The 26,309-nt window shown below is 36.1% G+C and overlaps 1 protein-coding gene and 1 pseudogene across 2 annotated transcripts in view; both read right to left on the minus strand.

Moving 5' to 3' along the window:
• Positions 1-26,309, minus strand: part of KCNQ5 (potassium voltage-gated channel subfamily Q member 5) — a 532,270-nt gene that overhangs the window by 115,065 nt on the left and 390,896 nt on the right. For both annotated transcript variants that reach the window (XM_019749337.3, XM_019749338.3), the window contains exon 3: positions 18,044-18,170. In XM_019749337.3, the coding sequence (XP_019604896.3) occupies positions 18,044-18,170 (127 nt within the window). The remainder of the gene's footprint in view (positions 1-18,043; positions 18,171-26,309) is intronic.
• LOC141571768 (large ribosomal subunit protein eL21 pseudogene) lies at positions 19,219-19,641 on the minus strand (annotated as a pseudogene).

Raw genomic sequence — 26,309 nt, forward strand, 5'->3', positions numbered from 1 at the left:
TTTAATGGGTTTTGGGAGAATTGTACAGGATTAGATTTGTATTTTACAATGTCATTTTGGTTGCCTTTGAGAAACAGATCAGGAGAGGGCTGGATGGCAAGAGTGGAACCCAGAAGGCCAGGTAAGAAGCCACTGCCATGATCTGGACAAAGGGTGAGAGCAGCATTATTGATTGATTGATTGATTGATTGATTTTTATTTTATTAAATTTATTGGGGTGACAATGATTAGTAAAATTATATGGGTTTCAGTGTACATTTCTATAATATGTCATCTATATATCACATTGTGTGCTCACCACCCAGAGCCAGTTCTCCTTCTATCACCATATATTGGTCCCCTTTTCCCTCTTCTACAACCTCTCCTTCCCCCTTATCCTCTGGTAACCACCAAACTGTTGTTCTGTGTCTATGAGTTTTTGTTTCTTTGTTTTTTGTCTTGGTCCTTTGTTGTTTTTAGTTTTATATCCCACGTATGAGTGAAATCATATGGTTCTTGACTTTTTCTGTCTGACTTATTTTGCTTAGCATGATAATCTCAAGATCCATCCATGTTGTCACAAATGTCAGTATTTCATCTTCTCTTATTGACAAGTAGTATTCTATTGTATATATATACCACATCTTTAGCCAATCATCTATCGAAGACACTTGGGTTGTTTCCATGTCTTGGCCACCATAAATAATGCTGCAATAAACACTGGGATATGTAAATCTTTATGGATAAATGTTTTCATATTTTTTTTGGTAGATACCCAGGAGAGGGATTGTTGGGTCATATGGTAATTCGATTCTAATTTTTTTGAGGAACCTCCATACTATTTTTCATAGCAGCTGTACCAATTTACATTCCCACCAACAGTGTATGAGGGTTCCTTTTTATCCACAGCTTCCCCAACATTTGTTATTATTTGTCTTGTTGATGATAGTCATTCTAACAGGTGTAAGGTGATATCTCATTGTGGTTTTGATTTGCATTTTCCCTAATAGCTAGTGAAGTTGAGCATTTTTTCATATATCTGTTGGCCATTCGTATGTCTTCTTGGGAGAAGTGTCTGTTCAGCTTTAGAAGAGCAAGGTTAAAGTGAGGAGAAGATGAGACAGGGTTAGATTTGGAACACATTGTGAAGGTGGACATGTCAGGACTTGCTAAAGGATTGATTGTGCAGTGTGGCACAAAGAAGAGAAGCTAAGGGTAATGTCAGGGTTTTGGGCTTGAGCAACTGGGTAAATGAAATGCTATATACTGAAATGGGAAAATACTGTGGTGGGTGGGGGGAGAAGAAAGAAGGACTATTTGATGGGTAAAATTAACAGTTTGGTTTTGCCCATGTTAAAATTGAGATGCTGTCTAAACAGTTGATAGACAGTGGGTAAGGCTAGACTTCTAGAGAGGTCAGGACTGCGGAGTTAGGCAATAAGTGGGTTTTTTTTTTTTTTAAATGCCTCAGGACTAATTTCTTCCAGTACGAGTAATTTTCTGAAACTATTGCTTCACAATGTGATCACAAATGCTTAATTTCAGATATGGGTTAAAGATTGGAGGATGTAAGGAAGCTGTGTTTCTGTTTTTATAAAACAGGAAAGAAGTGCTTGTCCTCTGAGAATCATTGTGAAGGAGTAGGAGGCAAACCCATCCTATTTAAGGCATGCTATAGTATCTTGAGTAAATTACCTACTCGTAGGTGTAATCCCATCAGTCCTCAATAAATCCAAAGGGTGAAAAGTCACGTGTAGTTTTGGATGACTCAGGACATGTTTTAGGCCAATGACACAGTAGCTGTATATTATTTTCTTTATATAGAAAGTACAAGGAAGGCTTTTAGAAGCAGCAATTTTGCACATTGATGTCCTCAGATGTTTAAAAATTTCTCCTACCACCTATTTTCACACACTCCAAATGGCAAACCTGCAGGCAGTTTCAGTTCAGCACAGCCCCACAGCAGTATTTGACTGCAGGTCTAAAAAAAGATTTGGATTCCCACCAATGAATGATCAAAGCTGAAACTTCTACTGGAAATCCCCTAACATCCTATGATGAAATCCAATGCTTGGATATCTTGTTCGGTGTCATAACGTGAATATTTGTATGCCAACAGTCGAACTATGGCGTTACAGGTTTAAATGTACAGAGTGAAAAGAGAATACCTAACTTTCAATACTCCCTTTTTGCACTTACTTTAAGCAGTCGAATGATACAGACTCTTTGAGTCTTGGCAGCTGGTGATGTTTGTAGTATTGGGATCTGTAATTTTTCTTTGAGAAACTTGATAATTATTTTTAGATGACATCAGGTTATGATTAATCATCACCTACTACTAAAAGTTTTTGAAAGAACACGCTCAGGAAGTTCTTTGAATAGGTTGTGCTGTTTGGATTTTGCAGATAAACATGCCACTTCAGCTAAAATGTCACTAAGCAAAGGACACCTATGAATGGGAATTCATTCTACGTATTATCTGGGGAAATTGAGAATTGCTCGGTACACCTGGCTCTCTTAATCTTTTTCAATGCATGATTTCTTATTTTTAGAAATAAGAAATAGAGTCAGTTTAGGTTTCTGGGTAATCCTTGCGGATAAACACTGGGGTGTGAAAATGGACTTTTCCTTCTGTGAAGAATGAAAAGATAGTGCTTTAAAGGAGTGAATTTGAGTAAACACAAGCCACAAATCAATACCTGACACTCATTATAATTTTGGAAATCCTACTTGTTGCCATGTGCAGATCTATCATATTTATCTATCTGTATATTTAGAGGGATTATTAACCAAATACACTGTGTTTAATTAGACATCTAAGTTCCATCTTTATTTATAAAATCCTTGCCCCAAATTGCCTTCATTGGCATTAGATAGAGGGCAGTTTTTAGAACTTTCTCATTTCATATTTGCTTTTATGTGTTACTGTTTATGAACCCTACTATGTATACTGCTGTTCTTATCTGTACTTAAAAGGAAAGAAATAGTGTCCTAGAGAGGCTGGTGGAAGATAATACAAGTCAGGACAGGATTAGAATTTATGGTAGCCGACTCACGAAGCTGCAGCTCAGCCTGCGAAACATATTCTCTCATAACAAATCCTAAAGCTATGAGGATAAAATCCCACTGTGGACTCACTTTCTTTTCATTATCAATTCCTTTTCTATCTTCGTGAGCTTTTCGAATATGACATGCTCTATTTAAAGGAGAACAAAGAACAAGGTTTATTGAAAACATGTGATGATACAACCTAAGAATCCTTTCTAGAGGCGGGAGATGCCCCGCCAGAGCTCAGTGACGTCTGGGAGCAGGATCTTTCCCACACACTAAATATGGAGAAGTATTAGGAAAACGTAATTCAAAAATAGTTTCAGATGAGCACATTTTAACAGTATGACCAATAAATACTCCAGAAAACCACAGAAACTTGATAAGAGATGGATTCTTAAGTCACGTGATAGCAAATGTCCTAAGGATTAGCCACAGTACTTTGATCTCCAAATTCCAAACACAGATTTGGAGTCTGTGGTAGGGGCTAAAATCAAATATTTAAAACATTTTGCAAAAGGCAGATGTAAAAAAATTGAGAGAAAGGCAGCATATGGGTGTAGAAGGGCCTCCTGTAAAGGATCTTACAATGACAAGCATGCAAAGTAAGCAGTTTATTAAAAAATATCATCCCGTGCACATGACCAAATTAAAGTAGGGAACTGAAACAATTAGACAAAAAAAATGCAGGCCAAAATTGTTCTTCTGAAAACTCTTGATAATTGAGGTAAACATGGTATTTTTGGTCTTGCCTGGCTTGGATAACTGTCAATTGTTTTCTTCATTTCCTTATACTGTCTTTACATTGTGTATGTAGAGGGTGCAGTGGCCGGGGGTGGGGGGTGAGGTTCTGCATGTGAATGTCTACTAGCTTGCAATTTTGTGAATTTTTTGTTCACTCAATATGCATCCATGGTGGCCAGAAACTGCTAGGACCTAGGTGTACAATAGTAAAGGGCCTGGATGGGATATGGCTAGGTGGACAAGACAGATGCACCCACGTGCACAAGGGTGAAAGGACATTTGGCACAGAAGATACTGTATGGAGTCATCACAATCAAGGTGATGAATGCTATGACAGGAGAAACACAGGGGGCATGGTGCAGGGTCACTTAACCTAGTTTAGGGGCCAGGAAAACCTGGGAGAAACATGGGTTATGCCATCATTGCCAACCAGTCAAAAACAAAGCTTCAGAAACCTCTCTCATTAACCCCTAATACAACCATGTCTGAGACGATGACATCTAAAGAGCTCTAGACTCAAAAAGTGCCTGACATGGTTCCTTCCCCTTCCCCTGTCTTTTAAAATAAAATTTGTTCTTATTTAAGATACATAGACTCTCAAATTCTAGGAATTCAGTATTGATGGAGACATTTTGAGGAAAAACAATCGACAAAAACATACAAAGAGGTCTTACCGAGTTGATATATTTTTTTCTGATTGTAGTTATAGCTTCTAGGATTGATCAGAGATTAGACTGAACCCATTACTTTTATGATTCAGTTTACCACCACTAACAGTTATGGAGTATTTATTACATGCCAGGCACTAAGGTAAACACTTTATATGTATTATCTCATTCAATCTTCTTGGGCAATCTTTTGAGAAAGTACAACTCCAATTCCAAGTTAAATTAAAAAAATGTGGTGATGGCAAATTACGGTTAATCACAGAACACTTTTCAGTATAGGGCTTTATTCAAGAGAGTTAAAAATGCTGTTCTGTGTTACTTTGGCCTAGGACTAAGGATATTCACACGAAAATCCTATGATAAGTGCTTACTATGTGCAGATGACATTATTTTTTATATAAGTTTTGAATAGTTAATATGTTTATATGGTTTACATTTACATGTCAGAACGATATAAAGAGATAAATGATGAACAATCTTGCTTCCACCCCTGTCCCCATTCACTTTTTCCCTATTCATCATTTTCAGGTGAACATCTTTATTCTTTTAAAAAATATGCCAGTGCTTCTTTATATGAATAAAAAGCAACATGAATATATACTCCTATTTTCTCTTTTTTTTTTACACAAAATTGTAGCACACTACATATGCAGTATTACAATATTTTTTCCTTTTACTTAATATATCCTGAGATCCATCTATAGCTATACAGAAAGATCTTCTTCATTGCATTCTATTTATTATATTCTTAGTTTATTCAGCTACACTGAATACTTAGTATAAATGGATGAAACTATTGGGAAGTAGAATTTCTGAGTTGAAGAATAAATGCCATATAATTTTATGGAATATTTATACTTTTTCATAAGGGTGATACCACTTTGCACTCTATGGAGTATAATTGCCTGTTTCCTCACAATCTTCCTAAAAAGTGTACGGTCAGATTTTAGATTTTTGCCAATCTAATAGGTGAGGAAATGTTATCATTTGCATTTATTTTTTTATGCGTGAGATTGAGTATGTTGAAGAGGCATATATGTATTTCTATTTCTATGAACTCTCTGTTCATACCCATTTGACATCTTTTATTTTCTACTGGGTTGTTGAATTTTTCTTCTGGATTGCTAGAGCTCCTTATATTTTAAAATGACTCAGAAGGGTGGCTTACAAGCAGAATAAAAAGTCGAGAACCATATGATCTCACTGATACGTGGGATATAAAACGGAAAACAACAAAAGAACAAGACAAACAAATAAAGAAACAAAAACTCATAGATGCAGACAACAGTTTAGTGATTACCAGGGTAAAGGAAGGGGGGTGGTAGATGAGGGTAAACAGGATCACATATATGGTGATGGAAGGAGAACTGACTCTTGGTGGTGAACACACAGCGTGATATACTGTTTTTCCCCGAAAATAAGACGTAGCTGGACAATCAGCTCTAATGCGTCTTTTGGAGCAAAAATTAATATAAGACCCGGTATTTATATTATATTATATTATTGCATTATATTATATTATAAAGATCCAGTCTTATAGTAAAATAAGACCGGATCTCATATTAATTTTTGCTCCAAAAAAAGCATTAGAGCTGATTGTCTGGCTAGGTCTTATTTTTGGGGAAACACAGTATAGATGATGTATTACAGAATTGCACACCTGAAACCTATGTAACTTTACTAACCATTGTCACCCCAATATACTTTAATTAAAAAAAAATGATGCTTTCTTTGTCTCTGATAGGAGTTATAAATATTTTCCTACATTTGTCTTTTGATTTGGCTTATTGTTTGTTTTGTTTTACCATACAGTATTCTTTGATTTTATGTAGCCTAATTTTATCAATTTTTAATTTTTATATAGCTTAAATTTATCAATATTTTCTTCTATGGCTTCTATATTTTTAGTTATAGTTAGAAAGGCCTTTCTGGTTTCAAGGCTACAAGAGAATTTACTCATTTCTGCCACCTAGTATTTATAGTTTAATTTAAATCTATGATTCATTGGGAGTTTGTCTTAGAATATGGTAAGACATATATGGATCAACTTGATCTTTTCCCAAATAAATAATTGGTTGTTCCAATATCAGTTATAACCAGAGTGAGGATGAAGTTGAAATTCATAAATTTGGCTATGTGGGTTGTCACCAACTTTTGAGAAAATGACTTTTCTATTGGATGTGACGAAGGATCGACTGGGAGGCATTCAGGAGAGTCATGGAGGAAAAGCATAGTCTGAGAGGACAGTTTTAAGAATACAGTGACTTTTGAGAGCTGTAGGATTAGGGAGAACAAATGACCTCTTTTAAGATTACAACAGAACCATGAATATTGGGCCCACTTGGCTATAAAGCATCATTGGGTCTTGGTCATGATTTTAAACTTTTTATTCTGTAGGGCTTGTGCTTTGAGGCTCTAACTACTGTGATTACAGTGGGTGGGCCCTCCATATCCGCAGGTTCCATATCCACAGATTCAACCAACCATAGATGAAAAATATTCAAAAGAAAAAAATGTTACATCATTGCTAATGTGTACTGTGTAATTAGGCCTGGGATGGTTGCATCTTTACTGAACGTGTATAGATTTTTTTCTTTTCACTATTCCCTAAACAATGTGATATCACAACAATTTCATAGCATTTACATTATATTACATTGTAAGTAATCTGGAGATGATTTAAAGTATACGGGAGGATGTACGTAGGTCACATACAAATACTATGCCATTTTATATAAGGGACTTGAGCATCTGGGGATTTGGGTATCTGCAGGGGTCCTGGAACCAATGCCCCATGGATACTGAGGGACGACTGTATATGTATCCTTTAGTAGGCAAGCATAATTAACATTGGTCTCATTAACGTTTGCTTAAAAAAGGACTTCTACAAAGTAAAGTTAGATTCAAGTAATGCTCCTTCAGGAGCAATTTGTATAGTACTGACTTTTTTTTTTTTTTTTATTAATTAGTTTCAGGTGCACAAGACAAAGCAAAACTTAGACATTTATCATTTATATCCCTCACACTGTGTGAACCCCCCTCCCCCCATCCACTATCCCTCTGTACGTTCCCAAAACCTCTCACCTTCCCCTTATCCCCACCCCCCCGCCCCTCTAGCAACCCTCTGTTTTTTCCTCCATGTTTCCAAAACTGTTTCTGATTAGTTCATTCACTTATTCTTTTCTTTAGATTCCGCATATAAGTGAGATCATATGGTATTTGTCTTTCTCTTTCTGACTTATTTCACTTAACATAATGTTCTCTAGGTCCATCCATGTTGTTGCAAATGGTAAGATTTCTTTCTTCTTTATGGCTGCGTAATACTCCATTGTATAAATGTACCACAGTTTCTTAATCCAGTCATCTACTGATGGGCATTTCGGTTGTTTCCAGGTCTTGGCTATTGTATATAGTGCTGCAATAAACATAGGAGTGCATAAAGATTTTTGAATTGGAGTTTTGGATTTCTCCGGATAGATACCTAGGAGTGGGATTGCTGGATCATAAGGTAGTTCCATTTTCAGATTTTTGAGATATCTCCAAACTGTTTTCCATAGTGGCTGCACCAATCTGCATTCCCACCAACAGTGCACCAGCGTTCCCTTTTCTCCGCATCCACGCCAGCACTTGTTGTTTGTTGATTTATTGATGATAGCCATCCTGACTGGGGTGAGGTGGTATCTCATTGTGGTTTTTATTTGCATTTCTCTAATGGTTAGTGAGGTCGAACATTTCTTCATATGTCTGTTTGCCATCTGTGTGTCCTTTTTAGAAAAATGTCTCTTCATGTCCTCTGCCCATTTTTTAATTGGGTTGTTTGTTTTTTTGGAGTTGAGTTGAGTGAGTTTTTTATAAATTTGTGATATTAACCCCTTATCAGATATATCATTGGCAAATATCTTTTCCCAATCAGTAGGATCCCTTTTTGTTTTATTGATGGTTTCCTTTGCTGTGAAAAAGCTTTTTAGTTTGATGTAATCCCACATGTTTATTTTTCCTCTTACTTCCCTCGCGCGAGGGGATATATCAGTAAAAATCTTACTCCGGGTAATGTCTGTGAAGTTTCTTCCTATATTTTCTTCTAGGAATTTTATGGTTTCAGATCTTACATTTAAATCTTTAAGCCATTTTGAATTTATTTTTGTATGTGGTGTAAGGAGGTGATCCAGCTTCATCTTTTTGCATGTGTCTGTCCAAGTTTCCCAGCACCATTTATTGAATAGACTGTCTTTACCCCACCGTACATTCTTGCTTCCATTGTCATAGATTAAGTGGCCATATAGGCATGGATTTATTTCTGGACTCTCTACTCTGTTCCATTGATCTATGGGTCTGTTTTTATGCCATATAGTACTGACTTTTTACATTAATTGGTCTCTCAACACTTCATCCATATAAACATCAAATTTACTTTCATTTACCAGAGTATGGAGAACTCCTTCTCAATTTGTTTTTTCCATCCAAGTGGTTAAACATGAATTGCAGAAACTTCTGCTTATGAAAATAATTTTCATAGAAAACCAGATAAAGCAGAAACATACATTTTCTATGAAAAAAAAAATCACTTAAGTCAGCATAGATGTAATTTTCTGCCATAAAATATTCCAGGCATTTTTATATTTTAGAAGGAATGGCCACATTCTGGAAAACAGTTTGGCAGTTTCTGATAAAGTTAAGCAAACACTTGACCCAGTAATATGACGCAGTAATCCCACTCCTAGGTATTTACCCTAGAGAAATAAAAACTTAAGTTCATACAAAAACCTATACATGAATATTCATAGTAGCCTTATTTGTAATAGCCAAAATCTAGAAACAACCCAAATGACCTTTCATAGGTAAGTGGATCAACAAACTGTAGTACATCCATATTATGGAACACTATTGAGGGAGTCAGTAGAAAGGAAGAAACTACTCATACATGCAGTGACTTGGATGGATCTCAAGAGCATTGTGCTGAGTGAAAAAAAAAAGCCAATTTCAAAAGGTTACTATTGTATTATAATAATTCCATTTACATAATATTCTAAAAGTGACAAAATCACAGTGATGAAGACTAGATTAGAAATTGCCAGGGGTTAGGGCTGGTGGGGTGGGGTAGGAGGGAGTGACTCTAAAGGGATAATGCAAGGGATAGCACCCCAAGGTACTTCAGTGTGATGGGAAAGTTTTGTATCTTGATTGTGATGGTTAAATTAATCTATACATGTGATAAAATTTCAATGCAATATATATATATATATATATATATATATATATATATATATATATATATATATATGGATAATGTACTATGCGGTAGGAGGCTTTTAAAATTAGATTTTAAAGCTTCATTCCTGTTAAGTCACAACAATATAAATACATCTATATCTATATATCTCTCTCTCTCTCTCTATATATATATATAAAATTGAGTGCATGCAAAAATTGGTGAAATCTGAATACAGTCTGCAGTTTAGTTAGTAATATGTATCCATATCAACTTCCTGATTTCGATACTTGCACTATACTTATGTCAGATGTTATCACTGGGGGAAGCTGGGTGAAGGTACATGGGTACAAGGAACTCTCTGTACTATATCTGTGACTTCTAAGTAAGCCTTAAGTTATTTCACAACAAAAAGTAGAGAAAAAAAGACCAGATCTTAGGCAGATGACTGTTGGTGAAAGGAAATGCACTTTTTATGACACTGACATCTATTTTGTTTTAGACTTCATATTAGCTAAACTGTGGGGTGGGGAGAGATTTGGGGACAGGAATCAGACCTCATCACATGGTTTATTAATTTGTTCCTGTGCCACAGTGGGTGGTGCAGGGAGATAATGTGGTGGCATAGAAAGAACTTGGGATGTGATGTAAGCCAATCTCTCTCTCTGTTTTTTGTGTTCTGACTTTTTTACTTATGTGCTCTGTGACCCAGGATCAGACCTTTAATCTAAGATTCAGTTTTTAAACATATAAAATAGGTATCATAATCTCCTCCAATTTTAATAAGATTGTTATAGGGATTATATGAGATAGTCCATAAATATGATTTACAATTTAAACTATGCAATTTTATTCCTGTTCATGTAACACCAGACAGCACAACTCCTAACCTTGCTTCAAAGAAAGATCTTACCTAAATAGACCTCTTAAACTATTGTCCCTTTTCTACTGTATATTCTGGGAATAGGCAATGGATGGATTAGCCACAGGAATTAGTGGACAAGTAATCAAAACTCAAACATGAAGCAAGGGCTCACTTCATCTTTTGTTTTAAGGAAGGCTGTGAGTTGAGCACTTAATTAAATGTGGTTCTTTCTTTTAACCCAGACGGGTTACAGGGGGAAATTAATGCACTGTTTTCTTTCATAATTTTTTTTTTTAATCAGTAAATTACTTCTAACAAAAAAGATAGTTCTGCAGCATTTTCAGGTGGAATCTTTACTTATGTTTGAAAGCGAGGAAAGTAAAAAAGTCCTTTGCCAATTGTGGCCAGTGGAGTTAGCATCATCTCTTCCCTGGCATCAGACACCATCTGAAAATCTGGATCCTGAAAGGAAAGTTGCTAATGTATCTGACATGTTCTCCCACCAACCTGTTAATAAATTCATTTTTCCTGCACCCTCATTATTCTCACATGGGTAGATTAAATGGATTATGCAGTAATTAAATTTGACTCTGACAAGCGGCAGAGCTTTAGAGCAATGGGCTATAGGTGTTCTATTCCTAGCTTAACTGCTGACTTAGGGGCCCCATACCAAGCACCCCCACTTCACCGTGCCTCAAATTTTCTGTCTATAGAGTGAGATAAACAATGTCGCAGAGGGACATGGTACGTGCTGCTTTATGAGTTCTATATTCTAAGTGAGCTCCAAATTCCTTCATGGAAAGATGCTCTTTCAAGAATTAAAGATGTATTTATACTGTTGTTGTGACTCTTAACAGGAATGAAGCTTTAAAATCTAATTTTAAAAGCCTCCTACCACACAGTACATTACCCACGTTCTTAAATACCGCAATCAACTGTGCACTGAGTCGCTCTGTGGTATTTATTAAAAATAATAAAAAAAAAACACTTCAAAGATTTACTGTAGAACATTTTCAAAGCCATGTGCAGTAGTTTAACTGTAGGACTTTCACTGAAGTTAATGGGACTCATACTGGCAAATTCCAAGCACCACTTTGAAAATTTACCCCATAGTGACAGCTTAATGCTTCTTATTGATCATAAGTCTTCAGATACATCTCAAGGCAAAAAGGAACAATTTATCAAAGGAAATAAATAATCTTTAATGAAATAAATCTGCATTGCAACCATCATAAGTAAGAGGATGCATCAGAGTTCTTCGGTAAGTTGGCTCTTGGGGATTGTTTGTTGGTGATAGTTACTATTGGGGCTGTGAAAGGGTTTCCACCATATTCTCCTAATTCTAGTGGCTCATAGAAAATAACACATTTTATGTTTAGTTTTGAAATTTCATGTTTCTAAGGGTAGATATATAGCTATGTGGAAAAAAAAAGAGGGAATAGGTTTATATTCTTCTGAATGGGTAAAATTTGCATATTGCTGAAATGAAGTTCAAGCAGGTATAGATGACTAAAAAACCTAGAGCCTTATATAGCCGTGCTTTTTGTTGCCTGATCAGAATGTTGTGTTTTTAACCCAAATATTCAGCATTATGCCTCTATTGGACCTTTACCTGGTGGCCCATCTCTAGAAGCTGCCTTGTATCAAGCAACTCTGTGCTCTCACGTGGCCTCCACAGTCCTCACGGTGTGATGTGGCCTGTCTCCCCATCAGCTTCTACTCTCCTCACTGCTCATTGCCCTCCAGCCACAGTGACCTTGTACAAACCAAACTCACTGGGTCTCAACAATGTTTCCCATTACTATTTTCTGGCTTGGAATGATCTGTAACTAAATCTTTTCAGGGCTGGTTCCTTTTTAATATTCAGGTCAACTTGGGTGTGCACTCCTTAGAAAAACTCTCTCAGGCAACCCACTCTAAAGAAGTCCCTAATATCTCTTTTATTTCCTTCACACATTTATCTCTAGTTGACATTATCTTGTTCTTCAAAAATACATTTGTGTATTGTTTTTTTCTGTCCTCTGAGATATTAGTTCTACATGTAGGACCATATCCATTTGGTGCCACACAGCCTCCCCAGTGTCTAGAAGCTGTTTGGACATGGTAGGCACTGTATAAATATTTGTCGGAGGAGTAAGCTCAAAATCCAGGGTGCCTTTTGCTCCTCTGTCTTACACAATTCGTCATGAGATTCTGTATCGTCTTTCCATGACTACCTCCACCCCCATCACCTTTTCTTTGTATCCCCATAATTAGCCTCCTACCTTCCAGTTTTGCCTTCTTTATGGGCACAGGAGACTGTATTCTTATGGGCAGGGACCATGTTTTATTCATCTTTGTGGTTTTTGTACCTAAGACCATGCTTGGCACATAAGTGCTCTGTGTGTGAATGAGTTTTCTTACATAACATGTGATAGTACAGAATATTAGTACTACAACAGAAGTGCTGTTGTGAGTAAAAATGGCTCATCAGGTAGGTATACTTTTCTAGAGTGAAATCACAAGTAGTGAATCCTTGTTCTTTTACCTACCATCTTTCTAACTGTGGACAAGTTTTGTGAGCCCTATCTTAGCTCCTCATCTATAAAATGGCATATAATATTTATGGAGTGCTTACCTGTTTCCCTGAAAATAAGACCTAGCTGGACCATCAGCTGTAATGCGTCTTTTGGAACAAAAATTAATATAAGACCGGGTATTATATTATATTATACTATATAAGACCCAGTCTTATTTTACTATAAGTAAAATAAGACTGGGTCTTATATTAATGTTTGCTCCAAAAGACGCATTAGAGCTGATGGTCCGGCTAGGTCTTATTTTCGGGGAAACACGGTAGAGCAGTACCTAGCATATAGCAGGTCTTAATAAATATCAACTATTATTAACTAAAGAGATTGAAATGGATTTAATGTTTTATGATCAATGAATCCCACAGGGTTTAATTGTCCTCAGATGGTCCAATGAATCATGTGGAAGGAGTCTATATGCACTAAAGGAGTTTGAACACTTGGAAGTAAAGAGAAGCAGCAGAAGAACATCTTATAGGAACTAACTTGAGGGAATATAATTTCTACTCAAGGAGAGATTAGAATGTATAGAAAAATGATGAGATTCAAGGGTTTAGAACAAAATTCGATGTCTCTTAGAACAAAAGCTGGAGAAGGCAGAGAAGCAGAAAAATGTCTCAGATTTTCAGCTGAGCAGCCAGTGGCAGTTCTGGGAGTCTGATTTAACTTTTGAACACATTAGCAGCTTAAGTTGCCTTTTTTTTTTTTTTTTTTAATTTATTGGGGTGACAATTGTTAAGTTGCTTTTTAATGAGATGAATTCATAGATATACTAGCATGGCCTTGGCTATGTGGTTGATTTTAGTAAAGGCTTCGATTTTGTTTTAGCCAAGTGAGGAGCTGGTTAGTTCTTTCTCATTAAAAAATACACTTGTTGGCATTTTCCTGAGTGGCTGTTATCTCGTGTCAAACTGAACCTATCTCATATATGCTCAATTCATGAGGGAAACATCTGTGCTGTGGTTTGCCTCTTTTGTCCTCTTGTGGAAATATTACACTGAAGGAAAACTGTTAAAATAGCATTAAGAAAAACTTATATTTAGCATCAAATACAGATCCAAGATTAATAACAGGCTGGTATTTTCTGCTTCCCTGAGATGCACTGCAAGACTGAAAAATATGGCCCTGTTATATCTGTCTTTAGAAAGAGTCACCAGGGAATTAAAAAAGCCACTATTAGAAGTAATTTGTTGGCTTCCTGACACATCAGGCTCATTATCCTGGTCTAAGTACCAGCCTTTGGCACTATTTGCGATTTTCAGGTAGGTCATTAATGAAAGCTTGAAAAAAGAATGACTACAAAATTACCCTTTGAGGTTATCTCAATACTGAGGTCACTGAATGAGTGATTTGTGCTTGAATGTAAAGAAATCACAAAACAGCCAGCCCAGGTAATTGAAAGGCAACCTGGGTAGTCATCCCAAAATGTACTTGACTCTCCAAATTGGTAAGGTAGCAATTATTGCCTATAGCTGTAGAAATGCTATTTCAGCAGAATCTTAGGGTACAGGTGTATACTGAACACATAGGTATGAGGGAGAATTTTGTAAGTCAAGAAAACATTTTATCAGTTTTCACAGCAAACTCCCCAAACCAAGCAGACAAATAAATATAGTAACGAAAGAAAAGTAAACAAAAAGTAAACAAAATTAAACAGATTTTTCTCTTCCCTCAGGTTATGCTTGTTTAAAATGTTTTCCCAATACATGTATACAATGATTTTATGATTTTTTTAAATCAACAAGTTTTTGAAAGCTCTTGGTTCTGCCTACAGTACAGGGGTAAGAGGGTGAGTAGTTCAGGAGGGAAAGTTTCTGAAGTCTTTGGGAATTAGCCTGTGGGCCCTCTATCACACAGTGTCATTTGGTCTATAGGGCTCAATGGTATAGGAGGCTTACTAGCCAACCACCGAGGTCACTTCAATATCTTTCCACTTGGAAAGAACAACATTGGTGTGCTTACAGAAAGCTTTTCCCACATTGGAGGCACAGCCAACTGATCACAATCTTTTCTACACTCTGTGCTCAACTGCTTAAGACTTCTAAAAACATTTGAGTGTGTATTTGACATGTTCAGAGTAATCCAACCTTACAAATACATGGAGTCTTGAAAAATCTTAATTACATTTCCAAACTCAGAACAATTATCATGATGATAGAAAAGTTATTCCTTTTTCCATTTCACCATGGTAAATTATGTTGAACAAGGGAACTACAAGGTTCACTTTATGTTGCACTTTTTCATTTTACCGGTGACATCAACCATTTTTATGGACCTATTAAACAGGCCTAGAAAGGGTTTTGTCATCTGGTACTGCCGGCTGCCTTCAGACAGGCAACATTTGGTTCCTTTGTGTAAGTTAAATTTTACTGACCTCCTACTGAAGAGCCACATTTGAACATATTTCACTGTTACATCAATTCAGCTGGACAATGGATCAAACTGTGATATGTACATTAAACAAAACACTGAAAAAAACATAGTTATCCTAAATGTAAGTGCAGATCTTGTCTTTGTTCTAATAGAGATTCATTATATATTTACCCATGAAATTTTCTTCGAAAGCAATTAATTTACTAGAGGTAAAATATCCTAATACAGAAGGTCTAAAGTGTTAACTAAATTGCAACTACACCTAAACCATGCCCCACTAAATTTGTAAGGTCACTACTGATAGATCCAAACATGACTAAAACTACAAATAACATAATATCATTTTTGGAACCATGTGTTATATCAAAACCTGCAAGGATCTGAGACAAGAAGAGTAAGATTAAAGTACTAAGATGTGCTGATGTATCTGTAGCTGAGAACAGCTATCAAAAGGCAGCAGGCATCTGGGAAAGAACTTTCTTTTCAGCTTGGGACCAGAAATACATCGGCATTGCCTCTGGAACTGGAACAAGACCAATTTTTAATTGGTTTTAAGATCTGGAATGGAATATTCCTGCAGTCATCCATGAACCAACCTTATCCTGTAGAAGCTGAGTGAGTCTTGGCCAACCATCTGCCTTGTGAATTTTTTTGTTTGGGCCCCTTATAGGACAGAAATACTTGTTCGTCAGTAGTTTCACATCAAGTTATAGTCAGTCCTTCACGATGTTGCTTGAGCAGAGAATTCAAAGAGAAAACAATCTCCAGGGAGAAAAATCAAATGCCTTCACTAATATATCTTGGGGCTGGATGGACCTGCAAGGCTGGAAGTTATTATCTATTTTCCTCCATACCTTAGAATAATGGTTTTCAAAAAGAGGTAAAGCCTATTCTTGCAGAGGCAACTGGACAAAGAGACTGCACTAGCAAAGGCCAAAATGTAGTTTAGAATTTCACTGTTGTCATTCCAGTGCTTCACACATAGCGAAATTTCTATAAAGTTTGATTGAATGGTGACTCTTCTGAAATGTTTATACAATGATATTACCTCAGTGGCAGAGAATGTGTTGGGAGCCCACCCATTCTTCCATCCCCGGGACACTGCTCTTCCTACACAACAAGGATGGAATAAAAGATTCTTCTTAATAGCGCCCATAGATAGGGAGACACTTTCTCCAATTCTTCGTTAAATTCACTCTGCCCCTGCCACAGCGAACAGGGGTAAAGGAGGAAACCAATTCGTGACTCCTAAACAAAATAGAAAACCTATCATAAATGAAGACCATAGCCTAAACCTCCTTGTAAATTAAAAATCCAGTTGTTGAGATTGGAAATAGTTGGAATAAGTAAGCCTCACCAAGAATTTTCGGTATTTGGGTTTGAATGGCTGCCAAAGAAGTGAGAAGGAAAAAAGAGCAAGAAAATGCAATTTAACTGTTAAATAACAACAACCACTACCATAACAACAACAATAATAATAATAGCTTTCATACAGAGAGTTTACTTTTTTTTCCAAAAGGAAGAACATTCTATTTATTAAAAAGTGGGAGCGTGAGGCTATATTCTTCAAAAATGTCACTTTTATGAGCCAAAGAAAGTCTGGAACTGCTCTAGATTAAACACTAATGAGACATGACCACCAAATACCATATGTGATCCTCGACTTGATCATGTACTGGTGAGGAAAAAATGCTGTAAAGGACATCATTGGGTCAACTGACAAACCTGGGATACAGCAGCAGATTGAAAGATTGTATCAATGTTCCATTTACTGAAGGTTAGATAAAAGAACATCTCTAAGGAAATCCATATTGAACTATTTAGGGATAAAGGACCATGATGTAGGCAACTTACTCTATTTAAAAAATAATTTTTCATTGAAGTACAATTTATAAGGTTTTCAGTTTTATGATATACTTAAAACTATATTACTGGAAGATACCAGCTCTTAACTCCAGAATGCTATATGGCCTCTTCATTAAGAAGTATGATTTCAAGCTGGCACCCAGGTGAATGGAATTCCTCTAAAAGCATAGCAGCTAGGTAGGTGCCGAGATGTGATATTATTTGGGGACTGCAGGGTGGGAGACTCATATTTCAGAATCTAAAACACTGATCCGGTCTGAGGTCACCAAAGCATACAGTAAAACGTACTTGTAATCATTCTTGAGGAATACTAATCGATATGCACTGCCAGGACTAACACACTGTTTTATACTTCCCTAATTCAGGGCAACCCTGGAGAACCATATAGTTCAGTGAAACTTAATTGATACAAGTTGGTGTCTAGAGCCAGACCACCTGGCTCCAACCCTAGCGCCACCACATACTACCTATATGACTCTTAGTAACTTATTTCACCACTCTTGGCCTCAGTCTCTTCACTTGTAAAATGAGGATAGTACAGTCATCCACCTCACAGAGCTGTGGTAAGGATCACGTGAGTCAACACTTTTAAAGCACAACAGTGCCTGGCCCATGGGAAATACTCCATGATTGTTAGCTTTTAATATTAATGAAATGTCGCAATAGAGGAGACAGAAGAAAAGGATGTGGTGTCATAAGGTATCTGGACACTGATACTCACCTATAACACAGAAGGGCTTTCGGGCAAACCTCAGTCTTCCTTGCCATCCTCTATATCGACAACAGCAACCTGCAGACCAGATTCGAATGATGAACTCCAAACCAAAGACGACAATCATCACGAACTCCTAAAATACCAAATAATACACGTTAGAGAGAAGCACTGTGGAGCAAACCATAGCAAGAAGGTCTATGGGTGTTTCTGGATATTTAGGCACTTCATCTAAAACACCTATTGGTTAAATGTCTAAAGTTAAGAACATTGCCTCTTCTCCAAATCAAACAAAACCTGGAGAACATCGAAACCTCATACTGTCTGCATTTGCTATTGTGGAATGCCATTCCTTTTCAAGTCCCTAACATTTGCAAATTTAGGAGTCAGTTTTAATACTAAATGTGCAGGTTGACTTACTGATCTACCTTGTCTGGAATATGTAGTGTACCTGACTTTAGCTACCTGGTAACATGTGAACTATCTGAAACAAAAGAGAGGAACCTGAAAACACGGCTTTGCAGTTTTACAGAAAACAGCTTCCTATTGCTGCAAGGTGTGACATAGCACTTAAGAGCTATTCTCAGAGAAAAAGAACTAAATATTTAGAAGCATGTGTTTTGTTATGGTGTCCAAATATTGTTATAAAATAGAAAATTCCCAAAACATTACTGCCTGTGTGAAACATATATCCTTTGCCAGAAGTGAGATCCTAAATTCTTCGAATCTAAAGCTTGTTAATTATTATGCTGCCCTTTGGTGAGAGCTGCTTAGAAAATAACACCTGCTCCAGCAAAATGACTTTGAAATTATGTAGGAAGAGTTGTGAGTGAACCTTGGGGAAAGGCCAACTAAAGTGGCTCATTAAGCAGTGGGTTATAAAATGAAAAATCAAATGGAATTTGTAAGAAGAAAGCATCTCTTGGAGCCAGCTTGTCACAGTCACCTTGCTGTCCCTATAGGGACAGGAACTGAGTTTATTGAAATTGGTTTTCCTTTAAAAAATAATTTCTTCCCTTGTTTTTTCTTTTAATATTTTATTTTGGGGGAGGGAACAACACACTTCTACTCAATTAAGAGAAATATTTTTAACAGTACAGAGGTGTTTTATTTGTTTTACATCTACCATGCCATGAATCCATAGGGAATGGGCTCCAGCAGCTCAGGGTCCTTTCCCTTGGTTCTCACAAAGTGTGCTTCTCTGGGTGAGCAGGCTGGCATTTCAGTTGAACCCAGGGACCTTTCTCTTTGGCTTCCTTCTTTTTTTGATCATTTTCCTTCATCAGTTTCAGGAAGCTATCTCGGCTCTTAGAGTCCTTTATATGCTCAATATGAATATTAATTCTCTTGGCAAGAATCTTGCCCTTAACTTGTTTGTTTACAACAGTGCCAACCGCGTGCTGTGTAACACTGTAGACCCTTCCTGGTTTGCTGTGGGAACATTTGTGGGGCATTCCTTTTTGAACAGTGCCCGTTCCCTTGATGTCTACAGTATCACCTTTCTTGTAGATTCACAGGTATGTGGCCAAAGGAACAACACCATGTTTTCTAAAAGGCCTATAGAATATATAACAGGTGCCTCTCCTCTTTCCCTTTGTGTTGGTCATTTTGGCAAATTACTGAAAGATGGCGGTCCCGGCTAAAACGCCCTCCCTTGTTTTTAAACAAGGGTTGACTCAGCATTTATAATGTAGAAAAATATTTATTAATTGATTTTTATTATACTTGCTTAGTTATAAAAGTGATACATGGTCTTTATTAAAACATTCAAACATCGTAGATATATAAAGCATAGAAAAAAAAGGTCCTAATCTACTTTCCGTTCTCCCATCCCATGTACCAAGATAAAAACTGTTATCAAATTTAGAAAAATGGCATTTTTGTTGCAAATTTCAGGCAAATGTCTGTTTCTTCAGTTAGAGAATGTGATGATGTGTTGCACTTTTGAAACGCCTAGTAGAGATAGATGTATCATTCTATCCTTCTGTTATATTGTACTAAGCAATCCACAAATATTTCTCATGGTGGGAAATAAATCTCCAATATCATTGCTGCTTACTTACAGTGACTTAAAACTACCTATAGGATAAATCTCTGAAGATGACTTTATGCACAGGTTACTGAAACTATGGTTAACATGTATTCACTAATAACATGAAGGTTTTGTTTTGGTTTTGAATATGTACCTAGGTAGTTGGGTCTATTCATTCATTATGGTGGTACTGTACCAGATCAACCGTTTTTTTCTCCAGCACATTTTCCCATGTATAGAAAGCATGCTGGGGCTTAAGATGCTGCACCTGTGCCCCCTCCAGGTTTAATGGCAGGTCCACTTGTCTATTGCTGCCCCTAATTCTTACTTGTGCCAGGAAGTTTGGCACTCCACTGGTGAGAGGTAATATTATAATAGAAGGGATATTCAAGAAAATCCTAAATGTGGTCTGAGCCTCCAGGAACTCCCATATCATGATTTTTCTTTTTCACGGGACTAGCTGACACCAATAAATATATGACCATTACTCTAAAGTAAGGGAGGCCATCACTGCACCATTTCTATGCTGCATTGAAGCAGGGTAAGTTAAATCTACAAATTCTTTACTCTGGGACCCTTGTTCGGGAATATTTTATTTTTAAAGAGGTTAGGAAAAAAAAATCCTTTATTTCCAAATAAAGCAGGAGGAAGTTATAATTGGATTTCACCATGGGGTCATAACTTTTGCCTGGGGGGAAGTAGCACAAGAGTTAGAATTCTCTTCTCCTTGATAGACCATTACTTATTATTCCTTATGTGGGCTTGGTTTCAGACTGTGTGAAAAATAACCTCAAAAATCTCCAGTCACTGAGTAAGCAACAGTGAGAGATGAGAGCTCAGCAGATTGTGGAGCATTTATTTCAGGTCCAGAGCTGCAGCCTGTGGGAATGTCCTCTTTTGAAGACTTGGGCTTATGTGATAGAGAACTAAAGTGTGAAAACCATTTTGAGCAGATTTTGTCTCCTGGTTCCTGAAATTTCCATCTTATTTCAATAAAAAGGAATAAAGTGCTATTGAGTCAGAGAAATCATCCCTAATCTGACAGATTTAGAATAAGTGGGAAATGGAAGTGTGAGAAGACCACTTTCTCTCTCTCTTTTTCATTTGTCCAGCTTTGGTGAGGTATAATTATCAATAAAAACTGTATACACTTAAGGTGTACAATGTGATGTTTTGATATACACAAGCATTGTGAAATAAATACCATAATCAAGCTAATTAACATATCCATCACCTCACAATTAACATTTGTGTGTGTGTGTGTGTGTGAGAACATTTAAAATCTACTTAGCAAGTTTTCCGTATACAATATGATATTATTCACTATCGTCTCCATGCTGTAGATCAGCTATCCAGAACTTATTCATCTAGCATAACTGAAACTTACATAACTGGAATGGAAACATCTCCCCATTTTACCCAACACCCAGCCCTTGGTAAAGACCATTTTATCCTGTTTTTATGAGTTCAACTTTTTTAGATTCCACATATAATTGAGATCATGTGTTATTCTTTTTTCTCTGTCTTGCTTATTTCACTTAGCATAATGTCCTTCAGATTCATCCATGTTATTGCAAATGGCAGGGTTTCCTTCTCTTTTAAGGCTGAATAATATTTCATTGTACATATGCACATTTTAAAAATCCATTGATGGACACTTAGGTTGTTCCCCTGTCCTGGCTATTGAGAATAATGCTTCAGTGACAATGGGAGTACAGATATCGCTTCAAGATCTTGACTTCATTTCCTTTGGATATAAACCCAGAAATAGTATTGCTGGATCATATGATAGTTCTATTTTTAATTGTTTCAGGAAACTTCTTACTGTTTTCCATAGTGGTTGCACCAATTTATGCTCCTATCAGTAATGCACAGGGGTTCCCCTTTCTCCACATCCTTACCAGCACTTGTTGTTTGTTGTCTTTTTGATAATACCCACTCTAACAGGTGTGTGATGATATCTCATTGTGGTCTTGATTCGATTTGCATTTCCCTGATGATTAGTGATGCTGAGCATCTTTTCATATATACTTGTCAACCATTTCTATATCTTATATTGAGAAATGTTTATTCAGGTCCTTTGACCATTTTTTAAAAAATGGGTTATTATTATTATTACTATATTTTTTTGCTATTGAGTTATAGACATTCCTAATATATTTTGGATATTAACTCCTTATCAGATGTTTGGTGTGCAAATGTTTTCTACCATTCTGGAGATTGTTTCTTCATTTTGTTGATTGTTTCTTTTGCTGTGCAGAGCTTTTTAACTTGATCTAATCCCATCTGTCTATTTTTGCTTTTGTTACCTGTGCCTTTGGCATCTCATCCAAAAAATCATTGCCTAGACCAATGTCAAGAAATTCTTTCCCTATGTTTTCTTCTAGTTGTCTTATAGTTTTAGACTTTACATTTAAGTCTTTAATCCATTTTGAGTTGATTTTTGTATATTTTGTGAGATAAGGGTCCAATTTCATTTTTCTGAATGTGAATATCCAGCTTTACCATTTATGATAAAAACTTCACAAGTTAGGAATAGAGGCTTATTACCTCAATTTGATAAATAACATGTGGAAAAATCCTACAGCTAATGTCATAATTAATGTTGAAAGACGAATGCTTCAGCTTAAAATCAAGAATAAGGCAAGATGGTACTTTTACAAAATAGTTGAATAATATGGTCACTACAATAAGACAAGTAAAAGAAAAAAAGGCATAAAGATTGGAAAGGCAGATATAACACAGTCTATCTGCAGATGACATGATTGTCTACGGAGAAAATCACAAGGAACCTGCAAAACAACTCTTAGAACCAATAAATAAGTTCAATAAGTTTACGAGATCAATGTATAAAAATCAATCACATTTCTGTATACTAACAATGAGGATGTGGAAACCAAAACCACAATATTATTTATCATCATTGCAAAGAAAATAAAATGTTTAGCTTTATTGTATACTTAACAAAATGCACACAGGATATGCATGCTGAAAATTACAAAACTCCTTAATTGATCTGTAGGTTTAATGAAATTTCGATCAAAATCTCAGCCAGCCTTTTTTTTTGTAGAAATAAATGAACTTATTCTGAAATTTATATTGCAAGAATACAAAATAGGTAAAACAATCTGACAAAGAAGAATGAAATGGGAGAAATCACTCTATCTGATTTTAAGACCTATTAAAGAGCTCCAGTAATCAAGACTATGTAGTATTGGCAGAGGGACACACCCATAGAGAACAATGGAACAGAACACAGACTTTGGAAATATATCCAGGCAAATATGTTCAATTGATTTCTGATAAATAAAATCACCAAAGCAATTCAACAGAGGAAGATATAGCCTTTTCAAAAAATGATGCTGGTGCAATAGGACTTCACTAGGCAAGAAAAAGGAAACTCAATCTACACCTCACACTTCATACAAAAATTAATCCAAAATGTATCCTGGGCTCACCTGTTCAACTCTAAGACTTTTAGTAAAAACATAGGAGAAAATTTTGGGGGTTTGGGATAAGAAAACAGTTGCTAGATTTGACACCAAAGCATAAGTAGTAAGAGGAAAAATTGATAAATTAGACTTTATCAAAAATAGAGAGGGCAAAAAGACAAGGTATAGACTGAAGAAAAACATTTGCAAACCATGTATCTGACAAATGACTAATCTAGACTATATAGAAACTCAGAAAATAGGCAAAAGACATGAACAGACATTTCACTGAAGAGTATATATGGATAGCAAATAAACACATGCAATAATATTCAATATCATTAACCATAGAGAAATGCAAATTAAAACCACAATGTAATAACACTACACATCTATCAGAATGGCTAAAATAAAAAATAGTGACAACACAAAATGCTGGGGAGAATGTTGAAAAACTGGATCACTCATACATACATTGCTGGTGGAAACGTAAAACAGTACAGCCCTTATGGAAAAACAGTTTGATAGTTTCTTAGAAACCAGCAGTTAATATATGACTTAGCAATTGACCTCTTGGGCATTCATGCCAAAGAAATGACTACTTATCATTTATACAAAAACCTGTACACAAATGTTCACAGATTTATTCATAATGGCCAAAAACTGAAAACAGACCAGATGTCCTTACCATGTGAATGGGTTAAACAAGCTGTAGTACATCCATGCCATGGACTACTACTCAACAATAAAAATGAACTATTGATATACACAACTTGGGTGACTCTCTAAAGAATTATGCTGAGTGAAAAAAGCCAATCTCCAAAGGTTACATACTATAATATTTCATTTATATAACTTTTTTGAAATGGAAAAATTTTAGAAACACTTAACAGATTAGTGATTCCTAGAAGTCAGGGATTGTGGGGGTAGCGAGGGAAGGAGGAGGTAGGTGGGTGTGTTTATTAAAGGGCAGGTTGAGAGATCCTTGTGGTGATGAAACTATTTGGTGTCTTGACTTTTGTGATAGATACACCACTATTCACATACGACACCATTTTACAGAACTAAATTCACACATGCAAATGTGAACAAGCAAAACCAGGGAAATCTGAATTAAGATCTGTGGATTGTTATCAATATTAATATCCTGGTTGCAATATTATACTATAGATTTGCAAAATGTTCCTGTTTGAGGAAACAGCATAAAGTGTACACAGGGAATCTCTGTGAATCTGCAATTACCTCAAAAAATTTTCAATTAAAAAAAAGGCATTGCCCATCATCCAGCCAATGGAGTAGACTCATAAGAGGAAAGACGTTCTTCGTTAAATTCAGATGCTAGATCTGGTCCCACTGTGTTTTGGTTTAATGGTGCTCTCTAAATGATCCTCTGGAGGGGGTCTCCTTATTTCATTTTCAAATAAGTTAGAAATACAAAAATCTTTTATGCTCAGTTGAAATGATTTATAGATGTTTCTTCTGACTTGCTGGGCCAACTATGAGACAGGTTCTGGTGCCTTTGCGGCTGTGCTCAGGATAAACCAATTCATTTTCCCTTGCTTGTTTTTAATTGAAATAAAATGTTCACTATTTACTCAAATGACTGCTAAAGAGGTAAGTGAATAATAATTAGAGTACTTGATCTACTTGGAGGAAAGCTGGAATACAAACTGGTATTACTAACAATGATTCTGTCCCTCCTTATTGAAGCCACTAGAAGCTTGGCTTTGCCAGCCCTCTACAGAACTAAAGGCAATGTTGATTATTTTTATCACATGTCTTGAAGAGTTATAGTATTTCCTTATTTGTCCTCACAGAATTTTGGTAAAACAAAGAACATCTTTCTTATTCTATCTAAGACTAAGGAAATGCATATAGAAATTTAGAAAACCAACAGGCAGTCTATCTAGAACATCTATCGAGAATACTAATCTAGCATTAACCCTCTTTTCTAGATATTAAGGAAGAATCTTTATATGTCACACTAGAGAACTGTGATGCTACTTCATTGATATATATGACTGTGCTACATAATTGAAGATTTAAATTCTTTTCTTACATTTATTTTATTTTTGAGTTACTCAAAGTGGTTTTCAGTAAAGATTGATTTTTTTTGGGGGGGAGGGGTGCACAAATTCACAATGCCTAACAGTTTATGTTCTACTTGTTTTCTCATTCATTAACAGCACTGCTCATTAAAACACAGCGACCTTTGTCTAATCTATAAGCTGTCTGCTGTGACCATTAGTTTTTTTCTGGTTTTATGCCATCAAATAGCATTTTGTGCAGATGAAGTGCCGACATTATAAACCCTGTGACATTTGCACCGATTCTTAAGAGCCGTGGCTAATTAGACATACAAAATTGGAACTATTGCCTTTCTTCAGAATATCAACATAATCAATTTCCAGCTATTTTTGCTCCTTTTCTTGTGTGTGCATACTTAAGCAACATAGGGTTTGCAGACCAGCACGCCTCTTCACATAGTCCCTGCAGGGAAGGATTTGTGATGTAAACTTAATCATAAATTGCCAAGAAAGGCATCTGTCAGAAGGGTTGCAATTATAATTCTTTATAATTTGGAAAATTCTGTTAGTATAATACATATTAAGGAAATGAAATTAAGATCTAGAGATGGCTCCACACTTAAACCAGAAAATGGAAGTAAATATACAAAAATAAATTATCTTTTGGATATTTGTCTCTTTGAAGAGCAGAAAAAGACCCTAAACCCATACTTACTAACCATTAGTTAGAGGCCACCAGATGACATCATGAATTTACCTTACTTTCACGTTTCTCCTTACTTTTT

This window comes from Rhinolophus sinicus, chromosome 2 (assembly GCF_057876585.1).
Source record: "Rhinolophus sinicus isolate RSI-liver-muscle chromosome 2, RSI-T2T, whole genome shotgun sequence".
Lineage (NCBI taxonomy): Eukaryota > Metazoa > Chordata > Mammalia > Chiroptera > Rhinolophidae > Rhinolophus > Rhinolophus sinicus.